We start from the raw sequence: 22,236 nt of genomic DNA, 5'->3' as shown, positions 1-22,236 counted from the left end.
GAGACGATTAAAATTCCCCACCTGTCCAGGGATCGAACCCGAGACCCTCTAAACCGATGCCCTCAACGCTGACGATTCAGCCAATGAGTTGGACAGTAGAGCGAAATGCTCACTGCAAGTTCAATGTAACGTAAGACAGGTATGCTACGAAACAAGTTGCGTACTTGTTAAAAATATGACTTAATTCCACAGACTTTATAGTTTATACTAACAATATTTGAAAAACACTTGAGAAAAATACAGTATAATCATAAATAACAATGTCGATTGCTACACCCAGTGTCGAAATGTGTAATGCGAATTCCAGACTACCAGGATAAATTGTTATTTCATTATTATGTGGCATAATAGTCATTCATGAAAACCAATAAGACATTTCACTGTATACAAAAGAAATAGTAAATGTTGTACGTTCGGATTTGCCCCACTCATATACGGAAGACTCACTCTAGTAAGTGCGCCCAGCACACTCTGGTGACGTCATCGGGTACCGATTCCTCACATGCGACATCGAGGGCGACTTCGGAATCGTAGGAACCGATTCTCGCGATTCCAGGCCAGGCGTTATTCGCGCCAAATGCAGTAGAGACAATACGCGACACTCTGCGAGATTTCGAGTGACAGCGATTAGAGCTCTATCTAGCGGAGCGACCTGAGAGTTACTGATTCTGTCATAAGAGCACGTGTATTTGTTTGTGAAGTTTTTGGCGTTATTTATTCGCTTGCATTAAGTAGACATAAGTAAACAGTAGCGTGTGTCATTCCTTTATATTATCTCCTCTCAATATGAGTGGAAAGATATGTGCTGTGTTTGGCTGCAATAACTATGAAGTGCAGAAGGTTTCGCGGTCTTTCTTCAGTTTCCCTCATGACAAGGAAATGTAAGTAAATATTGTGTTTACATATATTACAAAGATACATTTTTAGTACTTCCTAAACTTCTGACCTACGCGACCCACATTTTAACTGGCTTAAAATATAATAAGCTTATTTTATTGTATAATGCAGCAGTTAACCTTCAATACCAATTTGTTATTGTAGGTGTGATCTGTGGGCTTGATTTAATTAAGGAAAATACATATGCATGTGTGTGTGGCTGGTTGTGTTCCAAGTCACCCTATTTGGAATGCCGTAATGCGTTGTCAATCATTGAAGAAAATATGGGTGATTTAAGAAACGTACATATTTTGTTGAAAAAATATGATGATGCAAATTTGCTTTACCCTAATGCAATGGCATTATGGCAAGTAGGCGTTGCTTATAGGGAAAGTTTTAATGTTTTGAGGCTAAATTTATAGATTTTCTTTCTGTTAGTAGACTTCAAGTTAAAAGGAAAATTGTCCAGCTCTTAAATGTAAATTCATTGAATCATGTGTGTAAGGAATGTGTCGATATTTTTGTTGACAAGTGTTTTAATGTGATGATACAATGCTTTTAAATGAGAAAAAAAGACAAATCGAGCCGTGAACGTTCAGGCAGGAATGCTAAAGCTAAAAAAGTAATGCATAAATGAAAGATCAATCCCTTTCACAGCGGTACATTTCATAACTTGATTATATGTCTAATTTCAGTCTTTAAATCATAACCTGTTAAATAATTCTTCATTCATTTATCCATAATTGCTTTAACAACTTTCAAGTTAATATCTTAGTAACAATTTATTTCTAGATATAATTTATTTATCCATTTCCGTGTATACATTTCCATTGATATTTGAATTTAGCGCGATTTTTTAGGTCACGCCACTTGCGACTTGTCTCCCATTAAAACGAGGCTAAATCCGGCAGTGTCGCGTATTGTCTCTACTATATTTGTTCGCGCACATCATTACTTCTCATATCTACTTTGCTCTTCTCACTTGTCAATTTAATAACAGACTTGTGGTAACTGGGCCTAGAGTTAAGGCAAATACAGTACTGTATTTGGTTAAGGTGAAGTATTGCAAATTACTTCAAGCAGAATGGGAAATTGGCCCTAGCTGTCACAATTCAAGCTCGCCAACAGCAACACAGAAAATGATTGCATTTTTCAGATTTTAGCAGTATCCGTTCTTTATCTATACCGGTAATAAGAACGACTCTAACGATTCTTTGTGTGGTCTCTGTCAAGCATAAAGGAAGGATCTCGGCTCTAGGCTATTTCAGATATCCTCCGTTAATTTTTAAAATGATTTTTGACCCGCGATTAATGAAGGGAATGAAGTGAAGAACTTTCGAGGAAAGGTGGGGTAAATTTATTCTCGTGTGTATGGTCACATTCTTCATTTATTGTTATTATCATTTTATTATTATTATTATTATAGAGACACTCGGAGACACAGACATATCAACTTCGTCTTCGTGGTTATGTTCAAGAAGAAATCGAATATACTACCCAGGCCTAAACCACCTGCGAACGAATTTCTCGTTGAAGATTTAGAAAATGCTCCTAGTGATGATGTTGTATTTACCTTAGCACCAAATGGAGCAGTTAGAGGTAATCTTAACGTTTTATGCAAGTATACTTTTCATTGCAAACTTTTTTGACTTCACGTATGTCTGTTTTCAACTACGTTTTCTGTAGTTTTATTGTAATTTCATTTTTATGACCCCCACCCCAGAACAATGTATGGCCTACATTTCCAAATTACCCAATTAAACTGAAATTGAAAGTTTCGGATTTTGTAGGTTATGTACAATTTTTTACATTGAACATAACGTAAAACGGAATTGCATGCGTGGACAGCAGTCGATATTGTCACTTACATCCAGGGAAATTACTTATTTTAAAGAAAATGGAATGTCGAGCAGCTCACCCTCTCCTTTACATCCTTACTACAATCCCTAAATACACTTATAACCATATGGAGAGATCTGTAACCTTTATTTACAACCTCGTTAATGTGAGTAACCCAGTGAAGATCTTTTCTTATGTTAACAGCTAGGTACCTGCATTGATCCCCATGAGGTACTTTTACTGCATCAGCACCTTCGTTAAAACTGGGAGGACATTTTCTCTTGGTGAAACTTCCAGCCTGACTTTTCATCCTGTTTACTATCATTTCATTTTCAGCTTCCATGTCACAACATTGTCAAAGTCTTTTTGCAGTCGCTCACAATCCTATTACATATTTCTCTATATAGTATAACGTCATCCACAAAAAGACTTATCTGTGATCAGTTTACTTTTTTTTACATATACAAGGAAATAAAGTTCCAATGTTACTCCCTTGCAGAACCCTCTCTTAATCACACTGTAGGATCAGAAGTTGGCAGTTCCAATATTCCCTTACAGAACCCTCTCTTAATCACTGTAGGATCAGAAGATGGCAGTATACTCTATCAGGCTTGATTAAATGTGTTGACATGGTTTTAGAAAACATGCAGAATGTTTAAAAAAAAAAAAAAAAATTGTTTAAGACATACATGAAAACATAGAAAATTATCATTTAGGCCTAAATCCCATGTCCGGCTTCATGGCTAAATGGTTAGCGTGCTGGCCTTTGGTCACAGGGGTCCCAGGTTCGATTCTCGGCAGGGTAGGGAATTTTAACCATCATTGGTTAATTTCGCTGGCACAGGGACTGGGTGTATGTGTCGTCTTCATCATCATTTCATCCTCATCACGACGCGCAGGTCGCCTACGGGAGTCAAATCAAAAGACCTGCACCTGGCGAGCCGAACATGTCCTCTGACACTCCCGGCACTAAAAGCCATACGCCATTTCTTTTTTTTTTTTCATTTAAATTCCATGTCATTGACGAGAATAAAGTACACAGTTCACAGATTTGGTAGTAGATTCGGTTCCTAAAGATGTCAATGCCTGTTACAGGAAGAATATTATGCATCATTGATGTAGTGCTGAAATGAAAGATCTAAAATCAGGATTTGCTCACTTGGATCTCTTGCGACTAGAAGGTATGTTATCAAGGGTGGCTTCAGCAAGAACAAGTTGACATCAAAATTATCCAGAAATCCAGGTCATCACCTGTCTTTTTCTGTTGAGGTGAAGATGTTTCTTCAGAAGAATGATGTGTCTTGTGTCAATGATGTTAGCAATATATTACAAGAAATGTAATGTTCAGGCAATGTTCAGTAATGTTGAAAACTTAGTGCATTTTTTGATTATGTTGTCTGCTTCATCATTCAAGGCTGAACAGAGCTTTAGCTACCTCCATAGTCCGAAAATATACTTGAGAAGCAATAAATATTTTCTGTTGGAGTTGGTCTCAGACACCCTCTAATTATGCAACCAGTCTTGTTCACAGCAGTGTCTACTTGCTTAGCATGGGCAGAGTTTCTCCATATGGGCGATGCATATTCCGCAGCTGATAGACAGAGGGCTGGGGCAGATGTGTGTAGGACATGAGGGTATGCAGCCAAAGATGTGCCTGTTAGTTTTCTAATAATATTATTCCTAGCACACCTTTTGTTTGGTATTCTGACAGTGTTGTTTGAAAGATAATGTTCTGTCCAGTTTCACACTAAGGTACTTTGGTGAATAACAGTGTTCAAGGACTACTCCACTCCATTCCATGCGCAGTTCTCTACCAGCTTCTTTATTACGTAGATGAAAGGCACAAACTTGAATTTTGCTGGAGTTGAGTCTCAGATGATTGTTCTTGTAGTATATATCCATTACTGTAAAAGAACTCTTGCGGGACTACATTCCAGCACCTCGGCGTCTCAAAACACTGTAAAATTAGTGGGATATAAAGCCATAAACATCAAAACATTATTATTAAAAAATATCCTAGCCACGCTGTGTAATTACTCTGTGCTACATAATGCTGATGTCAGCAAAATGTATGTTGTCTGTATCAGTCATGATGGCTCTTCACATATTACCCTGGTATTTAAGAAAGAAACTTTAATGATGAGGGCAGGGTAATCTCCAGGATTCAAACAAAACACATCTCCTATTCATTCTCCCTTCAGATATTATTCCATTTTGAAGTCCGGGCAGACATACGGCAGTTCCATCTGTCCATACAAAATCCCCCTGTGGGTGGGGGCGGTAGAATACATCCAAGGTATCCCCTGCCTGTCGTAAGAAGCGACTAAAAGGGGCTGCAGGGGCTCTTATCTTAGGAAAATGGATAGGCGACCACAGGGCCCTTAGATGAGTCCTGGCCTTCCTTCCTCTTACTTGTGCCATGCTTCTCATGACGATTAAACAGCTTTTTTCAAAGCCACCTCTGGTGATAACTTCAATAAATATCGAAGGGCTCTCTGCAAATAAAGAACTGCTTCTAGCTGAAATGTGTAAACAACGTGACTGTGATATTCTGGCTCTACAAGAAAACCATCAAGGATCCTACTTTGAAACATGGACAAAACAATCTTCCAAAACTAAGATTATCCAATAGTAAAAATCATTTTTCCCTTAAGAATTAATCATCATTGATCCCACCAGAGGGGGCACTTAGACCAATGGTAGAGACATCTAACAGTAGAAAACCAAACTATCTTGTACTACATCAGTTCAAGGTAGATTACCTAGATGGCCTTATAGAAAGCGCGCAGTTTAACTGGTTTAATGACCACCACCTCATATTTTAAATTTTCATCATGTTTTTTAAGAAAAAACATTTTAACAAGCACTTTATATTGTGTGTCTAATGTTTTTAGTTTATTATATATATATATAGTACTGAGGATTACCCTATGTTGGGTCAGAACGTGTCTATTTCTTGATGTAATGCTAAATCAATCAATCAATCAATCATCAGTGATCTGCATTTAGGCAGTTGTCCAGGTGGCAGATTTCCTATCAGTTGTTTACCTCATATTTACATTTATTTATAATTGTTTACCTAGCTTTTCCTTAAATATTTTCAATGAACTCGAAATTTATTGAACACTTTTCTTGATAATTTATTCCAATCCCTTACTCCTTGCCCTATAAATGAATATTTGCCCCAATCTGTCCTCTTGAATTCCAACTTTATCTTCATATGATCTTTCCTACTTGTAAAAGCTCTACTCATGCTTATTCTTCTATTTATGTCATTCCGCCAACTCACCAGTGACAGCTCAAAATATACTACATAGCTGAGCATCTTATCTCCTTACTCCCAAGTCTTCCCATCCCAAAATTTGCAACATGTTAGTAACACTACTCCTTTGTTGGAAATCACCCAGAACAAATCTTGCTGCTTTCCTTTGAATTTTTTCCAGTTCTCGTACCAAGTAGTCTTGAGGAGCGACCCATACACTAAAGCCGTAATCTAACTGCAGTCTTACCAGAGACTTTACATCCTTACTACAATCCCTAAATATTCGCATAATTATGTGAAGAGAACTGTAACCTTTCTTAACTAACTTGTTAATATTATTACCCCAATGAAGATCATTCCTTACATTAATATCTAGGTACTTACATTGTTCCCTGTGAGGTGCTATCACCCCACCAACATAATAAATAAAACTGAGAGGACATTTCCTCTTGGCGAAACTTACAACTTGACTTTTCATCCCATTTACGTTCATACCATTGTCTGCTGTTCATCTCACTACGTTGTTTAAGTCCCCCTGCAGCCTCTCGCAGTCCTGCAACTCATTTACTACTGTATACAGTATGACATCATCCGCAAACATCCTTATCTGTGATTGCAGATCTTTACTCATATCATTTTTATATATAAGAAAACATAAAGGTCCATTAATACTGCCTGCGTGATCCCCTTCTTAATCATTACAGGATCAAATAACGCTTCACCTACTCTAATTCTCTGGGTTCTGTTTTCTAGAAATGTAGCCACTCATTCAACCACTCTTTTGTCTAGTCCAATTGCCCTCATTTTTGTCAGTAATTTCCCATGATCTACCATCTGACCCCCTGAATCTACAATATCTGCTTTATCGTGCTGGAATCCTACAAGTTGAGCTTCACTGGAATAACCTTTCCTAAAGTATTGACTAGGAGGATAATTAAAATAATTTTGTACAATTTGTAAGAAACATACATCCACTCGAAAAGAGATAGATCAGTGAGCCATTATATTATGACCATCTAAGTAATATAGTAGGCTATAGAACCACCTTTAGCTCGCAGAACCATGCCCACTCGGCGAGGTGGCATCCTGTAGCTTCTCATACCACAAGTGCAACAGCAAATCTTCCAGTTGGTGTACTCTTCAGGGCAGTGGTGATGTAACATGAATCCACTTCTCCAAGTCTAAGCATTAACATTCAGTAGGGTTCATATCTAGGCTATTTGAGGGCCACAACATTAACCTTATTCTTCACAGTTATTTTTCACTTGTTCACAAAAGAATCCAATTATAAAGCAAACGAGTAATGTTATCAAATCCTGTATTTTAAGTGAGTAACAGGTTCTATTGGGTAATAGGAATTGGCTCAAGTAAATAATAACTATTGATGGACTTCAACTATGCATTACTGTTGACTCTTATAAACATTCTGAAGGAGATTTTATTACCGAAGAAACAACAATATTATGGAGTGAGTGGCTGCTTGGTTTGGTTCATGTAGTTGTCAGCTTGCATTTGGAGGATAGTGGTTTCGAACCTCACTGTTGGCAGCCCTGACGATGGTTTTTCATTTTCACACCAGGCAAATGCTGGCTGGGGCTGTAGCTTAATTAAGGCCTCGGCTGCTTCCTACCCACTCCTAGCCCTTTCCTATCCCACCATCACCAAAAGACCTATCTGTGTTGGTAAAGCAAATTGTAAAAAAAATATATATATATATCAATAAGATAGTGACTTCAGGCTTTGTTACTGAATTCCATCAGAGTAGAGTTCTGCATATAATTAATGTAGTGCAATATTTAGCTCAAAAGTAAAGAAGAGTAACTCAGCAAACAGCGACATTGTTATTCGTAAGTGGACTAAAGGTGAATATCACAATGAATGGAGAAGATATATCTTTCGATTACAGTCAAATGTGCAGCTTAAAGGTTAAAGCAAATTCACTAATATGTTCCTGAAATCAGTCATTCACAAACCTGGCAGTGTGGCATGGCACATTGCCCTGTTGGAATTGGCCATTACTAGCAGGGCACACTGTGGATATGAATGGATTAACTTTGTTTCCAGTAACATTCAGATACCAGACAACTGTAAGGAATTAGTGTACCACAATAATAGGCTACAGTGTGTCACGTGAAAACATTGCCCAGACCATCACACCTGTTCCACCAGCCTGTTTCCACCCAATAGTACAACCAGATGCCATAATGTTTGATGGTAATCGGTGTACACATGCTCGGCCATTGGTAAAAATCGGGATTCAATGGACCAGGTAACCTTTCTCCAATCATCCACAGTCCACTATCATTGATTTTGTGCCCATCTCTTTCACTACTGTCAGTGGAGTGCAGTCATCATTGGGGTATGACGGCTCTCTTCGACTCTGCAGCCCGATATATAGCTGTGTTTGCTGATTGTGTGGAATGAAATATTGCACTGTTCACCACTATTATACCTCTGAGCAATTTCTCAAACTGTGGCCCTATATATATACAATACAATATTGTATTGAAAAGTTTATTTCTTATTATTGCACTCAATACAGAACAAAAATGAAATTTATAGCTTATGACCGGGGACCTGTGGTTGTACTGAAGAATATGCAGCCTTCGCTGGCCTCTGACATCAAATAGCCGCTGTCATCACACAACTGGGCGATGTGTTATTGTTTGTCCATATTGCACCGCTTTTGATATGTGCTCACAATGGCGACTCAAGAGCAGCCAACAAGCCGCACTGTTTTGGAGATGCTAATACCAAGACACCGCACTGTCACAATTTGATCTCTATCAAACTCTGAGATATCGACGACTTTTCCCATCTGATGCTGGAAGCTGTAGACCTACGCTGCATATAGCATGCTATCATCATACTCCAAATGTAATAAATATTGCTAGGTTGAGGTCATAATGTAATGGTTCATTGGAGTGCGTCAAATATAGCAAGATCAAATAGAAATAAAGAGCTCGCAGAGGTAAAATACAATTACGATCAGTTGGAACAGTATCAACTTGGAAATAACCTTAGTGTATTCGACATTCCAGTGGATTCAAATGAGGACACTGATAATCTAGTATTGAATGACACAGGTGACATTCTAACTGAATATAAAACTTGAGTGACGACTGGAGCCATAGGTATTGGGTGTAAATATGGTAATAAACCCCAGATGTGTAGTTATTGCGCCAGGAAGGAGCTATTTACACATCAAGGAATTTAAAAGGAACCTGGGAGGACCTTACTTATGCCAGGCAGATGGTTCTAAAGGCAGCTAACTCCAACAAATATCTGAACCTAGCAGCAGCATCTAGTTGCTTTACGTTGCACCGACACAGATAGGTCTTATGGCGACGATGGGACAAGGAAGGGCTGGGAGTGGGAAGGAAGGGGAAGGAAGCGGCTGTGGCCTTAATTAAGGTACAGCCCCAACATTTTCCTGGTGTGAAAATGGGAAACCACAGAAAACCATCTTCAGGGCTGCCGACAGTGGGGTTCGAACCTACTATCTCCTGAATACTGAATACTGGCTGCACTTAAGCGACTGCAACTATCGAGCTCGGTAATGTCTGAACCAGTGATTGTGTGATCCTGATCAAGGCCCTCTGATGACAGCATACAGTACGCTACTCAGACGAGCAAAATTCCATAAGCCTACTTGTATCACACTGACTTGTGTTTCTTTTACTAATCCGTAAGTTGGTAACCCTCCATAGTTGAATTTTGTGTCTTTTTCTAGTAACTCTCTCTCTGTAACCATACCAATGAATAAAACAGATTTTAACTACAAAATGCAAATAATAAAACAAATTGTTATGGAAAACAACAATCCATCCAACACAGTAGACTGGATATTAAAGTAAAACAATGGAAAAATCTAAACACACCCTCACCTAAAAATGATAAATTTGTAGTTCCCAATTTCGTGAATAAATCGTGTACAAAATAGCTAACATATTCAAAAAGCAAGGATTTAAAATAGCCCTCAGAACTAACTACACATTACCAAAAAAATTAGTAAATGTAATCTAAACAAAAAGACCATTTTTCCCAATCATAAACTCAAATGCCAAGAACCAAATTGAAATGCAACATACTTTGGGCAAATGAAACTTAATTTCCACACGAGGTACAAAGAACATAAAAAAGCAGTTAGACATAACAGACACTCAGCCTTCTTTGAATATATATATTTAACCCATTGTGTGTAAGGGGACCCAAAGTCGACAAAGGACATTTTACATCAGAGTTGAACGAAAGATTCTGTGATATAAAAATTGCATTTGTGTTTAGACTTCTTGTGCTACCTATGGGCCTTTTTAGCAAAGTTATGCAGAGGTTCGAGTCTTCGCCACTCAATGTCATGAAACCTTTGTAGAGTTGGTAAGAAAATTAGTGAAAGCTGTAATTGCGTTTTTCTTAAAATAAAGTTTTCTTACTAGCAACATTCAATAATTTGTTTCTCCTGAAGTATTGTACCTCGAAGCATGACCTCTTTTTTAAAATGCTGAGTATCTTCTGCCAATTTTAAAACAACAAGTTTCAAAAATGAAGAATCTGACTATGTTCCTCCTCTGCACAATGGGTCACATATGACAATGCTCACCACTTTAGACATCAGCATAGATTTTAAAATATTACACATAATAAAACATACATGTATACATTTTCATTATAGACTGTTATACCTTTAAGCATTCAGTCTGCAAGTCTCTGTGAATTTATTAAATGCCGCCACAATCCTCTGTTTGTAACTAGCTCTGTAGCTTAGTTCTATACCCCTTATCTTAAAATCGTTAAAAACTGAGTCTAACCATTGTCATTTTAATTTGTTTCCCTCTACTTCTCTTACCCTCCATAACTGAGTCCATTATTCTCTTAGATAACCTTTCATCCTCCACTCACCTCACATGACCCCACCATCGAAGCTGGTTCATGCTCACAGCTTCATCAATTGAATTCAGTCCTAACTTTGTCTTTTTCTCCTTCTGCCATTGTTCTCACCTGTTTGAACTAGCGATCATTCTTGCTACTTTCATGTCTGTTACTTCTAACTTTCGAATGAGATATCCTGAGTCCACTCAGCATTCACTCCCGTGAAACAAAGTTGGCCTGTCAGACCGGTGTAGAGATAGTTTTGTCTGGAGCTAACTTCCTTCATACAGAATACTGTTGATTGCAACTGCAAACTCACTGCATTAGCTTTGCTGCACATTGAATCAATCTCACAATACTACCATCCTGGGAGAATACATATCCCGAATACTTGAAATTATCTACCTGTTCCAGCTTTCTATAACCAATACGACATTCAATTCTCTTAGGTTTCCTACCTAGTGACATCTATTTAGTCTTTGAAAGGCTAATTTTCATATCATACTCATTGCACCTATTTTCAAGTTCCAAGATATTTGACTACAGGCTTTCGGCACAATTTGCAATTAAGACTAAGTTGTCGGCATAGGCCAAACTGCTTATTACATTTCCACCTAACCTAATCTCTCCCTGTCACTTTATACCTTTCAGTAGATGATCCATGTAAACTATGAACCACAAAGGTGAAAGATTACAGCCTCGTCTAACCCCTGTAAGTGCCTTGAACCATGAACTCATTCTACCATCAATTCTTATCGCAGCCCAATTGTCACCATAAATGCCTGTGATTGCTTTTAATAATCTATCCTTTATGCAGTAGTTCCCCAGTATGGTGAATACCCTTTCCGCCGGTACTCTGTTATATGCCTTCTCTAGATCTTCGAAATGGACATAGCTTTTTTTCAATTACCTGGTGCATACTGACAGCCCCTCTGTGGTCTGAAATCAAACTGGTTTTCATCCAAATTACAACCACTGGTCTACCCCTCCCCCCCTCCAAAATACCAGTGAACACCTTGCCTGGCATACTGATCAATGAAATACCTTAATACTTGTTGCAGTCCTTCCTGCTCCCTTGCTTATAGATAAGTGCAATTACTGTGTTAGTCCAATCAGAAGGTGTCTTACTAACATTCCATTCTAATCTTATTCTTCTATGAAGCCATTTCATCCCTGTGTTCCCTATATATTGTAACACAATGGCATGGGGGCCCATGGAACTGCCCCAAAGTTTGGGAGCCAAATATGTTACAATATTACGCCCTTAATTTGGATATCAAATATAACAAGATGTAGTGGTTGAAATTGGACATCGAAACATATAATATAATGCACAATAGATTACTCATATGATGGCATCCTAGCAAACCTATCAACAACACAATAAATATGTACATCTTAATATCATCGAATATGAATTATTATTATTATTATTATTATTATTATTATTATTATTATTATTATTATTATTATTATTATAGGATGTCATCAATCACTTTAATTACACAGGTAGGGTTGGCATATAACCATTTAAATATCTTATCATAGCTTAGCTCTATTAAAACATAAGATTCATATCTCATAAGTGTAGGTTCTCACGACAGACATCACCACTAAATATTAAAATAATATCTGAGACAGACAGGCATCTCGTGCAATGGTAGAAATTTGATCAAAATGAAGGGATATGAAAGTATTTCCTATCCATAAATGATGAAATTAAATACGGGATGGCTGGTTTATATACATATCTTTTCATTGTTGTGAAGGAGCAACATTACATTGATAAGAAAAGAGGTTGGTTATAATGGCGGTAATAATCTTTAACAATGGCATACTTTAAATATGATAACAACATGGTCGTGAAATACAATTGACTTTACAAAATTATCTTAACGTTAGTCCATATGAAAGTTTAAATAAATCTTTACATTATTAAATTAATGAATTATGACAATCTTAAATTGAATATTTAAAATCTTATAAGAAAGACTTGAAATGTCATCAGAAATTGTGGTGTAAACGTTTATAGATGTACGACTTGAAACATAATATAAGAGTTGTAAGATTTATATAATTGAGTGAGTTATTATGCCTTCGCCCACGGTTCTAAAGAAAAATCTTCACGTCAGATAGTGCTCGCCTTTAGGTTGTTCGGTTAGAATAAAGATAGATTACCATTACATTAATGACAGCAACATATAGACATTTGTTAAAATATGAAAGAGATTTTTCCCTTATATCAAATCATACAATTCAATAAAATGTAGATATCGTGAAATTGAAAGAATTCATTTTGAAGATATGATATGCATGTAACGTCATCTCAAAATAAGAAAAGAATTGAGCACTAACATGCGAATAGAAATACAATAACGTGGCATCAGCTCATCCTGGAATGGATAAAATACATTCCCAAATATATCTAAATTGCATAGCCGCACAGGATCAATGTTTCTGGATCACTCCCACACGAACAGCTGTAAGAAAATTAATATGCACTTGTACAATGTACAATGATGCTGCTGGTCACAGGATCTGGTTGGGTTCCTGTAGAAACATACCTAGAATAAATAACGAGAGCAGAAGTTAACATGCGGCTTCTAATACTTATTTGATTCATATCGAAGAATGCTATATCCGTCGCCTTCATATGAATTCATTATACTGAACGACCTATTCGTTCTCATGTGCGAAGATCCTACATTCAACAGATTCCTCACAATCTCAATAAATACGCAGGCTCATAATAAACACATGGTTTCACAATGACACGTAGTTTCACAAAACATGTAGCTGACACTGTCTTCGCCGCTCCTGTAATAAAATTACCACACAATTCTATCATAATCCAGCTACACTACTCTGAAATAAAATTCCTGCTCTACAGCAATACAGGCACAATCAAGTATTCTAATAATATTGACCACTGTAACACCATTAAAATTCATATATGTTGATGAATGACTTCCAGAAATTCAATACTAAGAATTGTGGTACAATTAAATTAATGAAATCGCATAGCTTGACGTTATTAAATGAAGATTTACATCTCTGGAGATTCTATTTTACTCAATGACATGATATCACTTTCATATTTCCAAACCTTCTATATGTTCTGCTCATTATCACAAATATATATATATTCAGAAAATCATGACCTGAAAAAGAGCACTAACTACAAAGTTAATGAAGTAAGGACTTATCTTTAGATGAACCGGCCACCACCAGGGTCTGGTGATGTGTTATAATCCATCTTGGCGTTGTCCTGGTGCCTCACATGTTCACTCACTCTTGATGTTGTACACACAGATTAAGAAAACATTCATATTCACTGCGCACTGCCAAATAACATTACACATTATTTTGTGAACCAAACACATGCAAATTAATTATTGATTAATATAAGACACATGCAGTCGAAAATTATTGAGATGTAATATTTGAAGAATCACAGTTAAATAAATTTCTTAATATTAAAATTCAGCTGTCCGACCGTATGACAGTCGCAAACCGTTCTGTCGTATACGCGACGATATGTACTCGGAACACGGCAGTTAAGAAGATAAATATTAAGGCTTAGCGTTCACGTCTGATCTCCTTCGTGTCCAAAGCAAGAATGAGAATTAGCAACAATAGGCTGTGTCTTCTTGCTGCGCTTGTACTACTCCAGTCAGGTCGTATCTTGAATTCTGAGTTTCCATAAGCATTTTTTGAAGTATCGATGTGGTGACATCGTAATAAATGATGAGATATTATTCCATCTTCTCAAACTCTATTATTATTACTTCAATTTATGAAAATTATCATGTTGACATGTTGTCATTATGTCACATTTAAAATTGTGTTCTCCCTCACTCACTCAAAGGATACTTATTCAAAATCCATATGAGGAAAATGTCACAATATTTCACCATTTCAGGTCTAATTTCATCTTTTCCAGCAACTTTTTTGACAGTGCAGTTTATTTACCATCCTTTTCACTTCCTCAAATGTATTTTCACCAATATCATTGTCCTCCTCGTAAGTTTGGTTTGTTAAGTCACCACAATAATTTCCTTTTTAGTTGAGTTTTCAAAATTTTCCTTCCACTTGTCCAATGATTCCCTGGGATCTATTATGAGTTCACCTGATTTACTCAAAACACTGTTCATTTCCTCTTTCTTTCTGTTTCTAAGATTCGTTATTGCAGGCCAGAAAGGTTTCCCTGCTGCTTGACCTAGCCTTTCCAGATTTTTATTATTTTTATTTTTTATTTTTTTTATTATCAAAATCTTCCCACAACTTCTTGGATGCAACTTTGCTCTGTTTCCTTGATATATGTACAGTTCCTTGTCTGCATCAATCCTTGTTTGGAGCCATTTCTGATATGCCTTCTCTTTTTTAATGTTTGCAAGGTACTCTCACTTCATCATTCCACCAAGATTTCTTTCTGCCATCTTTACACACAGTTGTTCCAAGGCATTCCCATGCTGTTTCTACTACAGCATCCCTGTATGCCACTCATTCTCCTTCTATATCTGGACCTGCTTATTGTCTATTGTTTGGAATGTTTCACTAATCATATCCATGTGTTTCTGTCTAATTTTATCGCCCTGGAGATTTTCTATCCTTATTTATTTGCAGACGGATTTCACTTTCTCTATGTTAGGTGCAAAGATACTTTGTTCACTACAGATCAGACAGTGGTCTGTATCATCAAAAGATCCCCAGACTAGCCACACATTCCTAAAAGATTTCCTGTATTCAAAGTCTGTTATGATATAGTATGATATAGTCTTTTATAGATCTGGTGACCCTATCCTTCCATGTGAAGCAGTGTATAGCCTTATGCTTGAAGAATGTATTCATAACTACCAATCCTATACCAGCACAGAAATCTAGTAAATGCTTCCCATTCCTATTAGCTTCCATATCTTCCCCACATTTACCCATCACCTTTTCATATCCTTCAGTTCTATTTCTAGCTCTTCCATTGAAATTGCCCATTAGCACTACTCTATCCTTGCTGTTTACCCTGACTACGATGTCACTCAGCTCTTCATAAAACTTGTCAACTTCATCCTTCTCTGCACCCTCAGAGTAGACTGAGTCAATTCTCATCCTAATAATAAAATAAAAATCTCTATACATAAAGAAGTTGATAGAAATTCATATTGCAAAAGAAAGTAAACCAGAATAACCTCAATTGTCACAAAGGATTCTCCACTCTTACATACATACATACATACATACATACATACATACATACATACATACATACATACATACATACATACATACATTATCATTATAGACTGTTATGCCTTTCAGCGTTCAGTCTGCAAGCCTCTGTGAATTTACTAAACGTCGCCACAATCCTCGATTTTCAACTAGTGTTGTGGCCTCGTTTAGTTCTATACCTCTTATCTTTAAATTGTTAGAAACCGAGTCTAACCATCGTCATCTTGGTCTACCTCTACTTCTCTTACCCTCCATAGCAGAGTCCATTATTCTCCTAGGTAACCTATCCTCCTCCATTCGTCTCACATGACCCCACCACCGAAGCCGGTTTATGCATACAGCTTCATCCATCGAGTTCATTCCTAAATTAGCCTTTATCTCCTCATTCCGAGTACCATCCTGCCATTGTTCCCACCTGTTTGTACCAGCAATCATTCTTGCTACTTTCATGTCTGTTACTTCTAACTTATGAATAAGATATCCTGAGTCCACCCAGCTTTCGCTCCTGTATAGCAAAGTTGGTCTGAAAACAGACCGATATAACGACAGTTTCGTCTGGGAGCTGACTTCCTTCTTGCAGAATACTGTTGATTGCAACAGCGAGCTCACTGCATTAGCTTTACAACACCTTGATTCAATCTCACTTACTATATTACCATCCTGGGAGAATACACAACCTAAATACTTGAAATTATTGACCTGTTCTAGCTTTGTATCACCAATCTGACATTCAATTCTGTTCAATTTCTTACCTACGGACATCAATTTAGTCTTTGAGAGGCTAATTTTCATACCATACTCATTGCACCTATTTTCAAGTTCCAAGATATTACACTGCAGGCTTTCGGCACAATCTGCCATTAAGACCAAGTCATCAGCATAGGCCAGACTGCTTATTACATTTCCACCTAACTGAATCCCTCCCTGCCATTTTATACCTTTCAGCAGATGATCCATGTAAACTATGAACTGCAAAGGTGAAAGATTACAGCCTTGTCTAACCCCTGTAAGTACCCTGAACCAAGAACTCATTCTACCATCAATTCTTACTGAAGCCCAATTGTCAACATAAATACCTTTGATTGATTTTAATAATCTACCTTTAATTCCATAGTCCCCCATTATAGCGAACATCTTTTCCCTCGGTACCCTGTCATATGCTTTCTCTAGATCTACGAAACGTAAACACAACTGCCTATTCCTCTCGTAGCATTTTTCAATTATCTGGCGCATACTGAAAATCTGATCCTGACAGCCTCTTTGTGGTCTGAAACCACACTGGGTTTCATACAACTTCCTCTCAACGAATGATCGCACCCTCCCTTCCAAGATGCCAGTGAATACTTTTCCTGGTATACTAATCAATGAGATACCTCGATAGTTGTTGCAATCCTTCCTGTTCCCTTGCTTATAGATAGGTGCAATTACTGCTTTTGTCCAATCTGAAGGTATCTTACCAACACTCCATGCTAATTTTACTACTCTATGAAGCCATTTCATCCCTGCCTTCCCACTATACTTCACCATTTCAGGTCTAATTTCATCTATTCCTGCTGCTTTATGACAGAGGAGTTTATTGACCATCCTTTCCACTTCCTCTACCATAATTTCACCAACATCATTTTCCTCCTCCTCATGAGCTTGGCTGTTCGCAACACCACAAGGATGATTTCCTTTTACATTGAGAAGATGTTCAAAATATTCCCTCCACCTCTCCAGTGATTCCCTGGGATCTATTATGAGTTCACCTGAATTACTCAAAACACTGTTCATTTCCTTTTTCCCTCCCTTCCTAAGATTCTTTATTACTGTCCAGAAAGGTTTCCCTGCTGCTTGACCTAGCCTTTCCAGGTTGTTACCAAAATCTTCCCATGACTTCTTTTTGGATTCAACATCTATTTGTTTCGCTCTGTTTCTTTCGTCTACATACAGATCCCTGTCTGCCTCGGCCCTTGTTTGGAGCCATTTCTGATAAGCCTTCTTCTTACGTTTACAAGCTGCTCTCACTTCATCATTCCACCAAGATGTTCGCCTTTTCCCATCTTTACACACAGTTGTTCCTAGGCATTCCCTTGCTGTTTCTACTACAGCATCCCTGTATGCCACCCATTCACTTTCTATATCCTGAACCTCCTTACTGTCTACTGTTTGAAACTTCTCACTAATCATATCCATGTACTTCTGTCTAATTTCCTCGTCCTGGAGATTTTCTACCCTTATTCGTTTGCAGACAGATTTCACTTTTTTCTACCCTAGGCCTCGAGATACTTAGTTCACTACAGATCAGATAGTGGTCTGTATCATCGAAAAATCCGCGGAAAACTCGTACATTCCTAACAGATTTCCTGAATTCGAAGTCTGTTAAGATATAGTCTATTATGGATCTGGTACCCCTAGCCTCCCATGTATAGCGGTGAATAGCCTTATGCTTGAAGAATGTATTCGTAACAGCTAAACCCATACTAGCACAGAAATCCAGCAAACGCTTCCCATTCCCATTAGCTTCCATATCTTCCCCACATTTACCAATCACCCTTTCGTATCCTTCAGTTCTATTCCCAACTCTCGCATTGAAATCGCCCATTAGCACTATTCTATCCTTGCTGTTGACCCTGACCACGATGTCACTCAATGCTTCATAAAACTTGTCCACTTCATCCTCATCTGCACCCTCACATGGTGAATACACGGACATAATTCTAGTCCTAATACCTCCCACTGACAAATCTACCCACATCATTCGCTCATTTACGTGCCTAACAGAAGCTGTGTTGCGTGCAATGGTATTCCTGATAAAGAGCCCTACCCCAGACTCTGCCCTTCCCTTTCTAACACCCGTCAAGTACACTTTATAATCTCCTATCTCTTCCTCGTTATCTCCCCTTACCCGAATATCACTTACTCCTAGCACATCCAAATGCATCCTCTTTGCTGACTCAGCCAGTTCTACTTTCTTTCTTCCATAAGCCCCATTAATATTGATAGCTCCCCATTGAATTCCATTTCGTTCGCCAAGTTGTTTCCAAGGAGTCCCTCGCCTGTCAAATGGGAGTGGGACTCCCATACTCCCGTAGGTCCGAGGCTTGCTTAAAGTTTTGAGCTCGGTAAATTCATGAAGCAGGATGCTACCCTACTTGCACATAGTCCAAGTGAGGATCTCTCCTCTTAACGGGTCATGGACCACCGGTGAATTGTATAGTCGTAGCCGCCTGAGCACAAGGAGGGCCACGACTCAGAATATGTCCGAGATGCCCACTCCAATTCCATAGCAACTGGTATCCCGACTCTCAGGACCACTTACTAGGCCACTCAGCCGTTGCCCATGGTTCACGAACTAGGACGTGACTACAGTAATCCACAAACATGAACCATTCTCCACTCTTCACTCTACTTACTCTACTTATTTAAATTACACATCATATCAGTAAAGCACAACACTTTAAAATCCATTAAAAGTTATATAATTTATTATTGTGCAAATACTCGCTAAACAGCCCCAAAAATATTTCCAAAACAGCTTAAAATATAATAATGATAAAATAATAATAATAATAATAATAATAGCAATAAAAATAATATAGGCCTATATATATATTGCCGGGCTGAGTGGCTCAGACGGTTGAGGCGCTGGCCTTCTAACCCGAACTTGGTAGGTTGGATCCTAGCTCAGTCGGTGGCATTTGAAGGTGCTCAAATACGTCAGCCTCACGTCGGCAGATTTACTGGCATGTAAAAGAACTCATGCAGGACTAAATTCCAGCACCTCGGTGTCTCCAAAAACCATAAAAGTAGTTTGTGGGACGTAAAGCCAATAACATAATTTATAAAAAATAGTACATCAAGAAAACACAACAATTCAAACCTCATTAAGTTATATAATTCATTAATTTACTATTGTTCATCAAACATCGCCCAAATCATTCAAAACAAATTAAAATACAATGATTATGATAATAGTAATAATGGTATACCTAATAATAATAGACTATAATTACAATTCTTGTAAGGTCAGTGACATCACCAGTGGAAGTGTATTGTGCAGCATCACACTCCTAGGTGGACCAGTGAGGAGAGAAGAACCACATGAGGATTACTTCATTAATATAAGTTATAACATTTTGACAGTTTATTGGAAGAATAGACACAGGTTTTAACATCAATGGTTTTTACATTTTAAAAATATTAATCCGTTCATAATTTCATTATTAAAAAGTGTGATTTGATAGAATCTGATGATGTTCTTTCAAAAATGAAACCTGTCATTCTATTTTAATTAAATTTTTTAGTTTTCAGGTTTAATCTGTTGTTAATTTTTCAAATATTTTCTGAAAAAGTTTTAAATCATAAATTAGTTTCAACAGACTGAAGAATCGAACTGTTAACTGTCCAAACTAAAAAGAAATGGCTTCCACTACAACTAATGTAATAATTTGACATGTTTGTCATCTCTTTCGAGTATGTCCAGAACGGAATGAGCTCATGTTTAATCATTTCGTCCTGTACAGTAAGTCTTTTCTTTACAACCATGTGTACTATTGTGTATAAGAAATATAACAACACATGATCTCTCTTAAATTGATTACTTTCCTTCATTAAACAGTAACATAGTGTCTCAAGAATAACTATAATGTGGACTATTTACTCAAGAAATTCTTTTCAGGCGTTTGCTCTATTAACCAGCATTTCGTCTTAGGTCTGACACTAGACTCGTCAGAGTGGGATGTGTCAGACCCTACCCACTGATGCTGGGGTGTATGCAGGTGAATTTATCAGAAGCCTCTTATGTGGTACAGTCTGATAACTGCATACGGGAGATAAAACTCCACAATGGAATTAATGCCCGCCTAGCAATTCCAAATGGTAATACTAAATTCCCATGAAGGGAATTAGATATTTATCCACCAATAGAGCATATCGAAAATCAGATCAAAAATTGGATGTATGGCTTTTCAGGCGTTTGCTCTATTAACCAGCATTTCGTCTTAGGTCTGACACTAGACTCGTCAGAGTGGGATGTGTCAGACCCTACCCACTGATGCTGGGGTGTATGCAGGTGAATTTATCAGAAGCCTCTTATGTGGCACAGTCTGATAACTGCATACGGGAGATAAAACTCCACAATGGAATTAATGCCCGCCTAGCAATTCCAAATGGTAATACTAAATTCCCATGAAGGGAATTAGATATTTATCCACCAATAGAGCATATCAAAAATCAGATCAAAAATTGGATGTATGGCTTTTCAGGCGTTTGCTCTATTAACCAGCATTTCGTCTTAGGTCTGACACTAGACTCGTCAGAGTGGGATGTGTCAGACCCTACCCACTGATGCTGGGGTGTATGCAGGTGAATTTATCAGAAGCCTCTTATGTGGCACAGTCTGATAACTGCATACGGGAGATAAAACTCCACAATGGAATTAATGCCCGCCTAGCAATTCCTCTATGCTCTATTGGTGGATAAATATCTAATTCCCTTCATGGGAATTTAGTATTACCAAGAAATTCTGTCTATTGTGATTGGTGTATAGTTGAATATCCAAGCCTGTTTTGAGGATTGCCTTTATGCTCTGTTTCAGAAGTATTTCCAAATTCAGATTCTACTGTCTTATTTCCTGGAAATGGAAGTGACAACACGACCAGTCCTGAATACTTATTTCAACAAGTGAAAAGTTTTGTGGAAGTGAATCGTGAGTTAAAAGAACTGATGCAGAAAGTGGAATTGCAAAATGAAGCACTTCACACTAGTGATAGGGAACTGAAAAGTAATGCAGAAGACATCCGTAAACAAGCTCTTAGTGCTTTGAAGTAGATATGGAGTTATGAGCTATTGAATACATTTTTATTAAAAGTTTTAGCAATATAATATTCCATTCATGGTGATTTGTGTTTGTCTTGTGTTCCTAATCTTTTACCAGCTGTATTTGTCTTTATCCTTTATCATATATTTCTTCCCTTTTCCTGTATATGTCCGGCTTTCTTGTTATCCTACACTTCACGCATAAAGACTGAAGATTTGTTGAGATGGCCCTTCAATAAGTGTTGCAGCGCCCTTTCTGAAGAACCTGGGAAGTAGAAAGAAGCTCATCGAGGTCTGAGAATAGATGGATGTAGAAAAATCTGGGATTGATGAGGAGAGAGCAAATCCACCCTGGTGACCAAAATTAA

General features: G+C 37.6%; 1 protein-coding gene across 1 annotated transcript; it reads left to right on the top strand.

The window, feature by feature from the left end:
* Positions 1-1,908: 1,908 nt before the first annotated feature.
* Positions 1,909-21,965, top strand: LOC136872600 (UPF0449 protein C19orf25 homolog). Its single transcript, XM_068227495.1, has 3 exons — positions 1,909-2,222; positions 2,303-2,475; positions 21,648-21,965. Exons 2-3 carry the CDS (start codon positions 2,346-2,348, stop codon positions 21,878-21,880), a joined length of 363 nt encoding a protein of 120 aa, XP_068083596.1. The 5' UTR covers positions 1,909-2,222; positions 2,303-2,345; the 3' UTR covers positions 21,881-21,965.
* Positions 21,966-22,236: the final 271 nt, after the last annotated feature.

The sequence above is a fragment of the Anabrus simplex genome, chromosome 4 (genome assembly GCF_040414725.1).
Source record: "Anabrus simplex isolate iqAnaSimp1 chromosome 4, ASM4041472v1, whole genome shotgun sequence".
NCBI classification, from domain to species: domain Eukaryota; kingdom Metazoa; phylum Arthropoda; class Insecta; order Orthoptera; family Tettigoniidae; genus Anabrus; species Anabrus simplex.
Note: the sequence above shows the minus strand (reverse complement) of the source record. Positions and strands in the feature narration are given on the sequence as shown.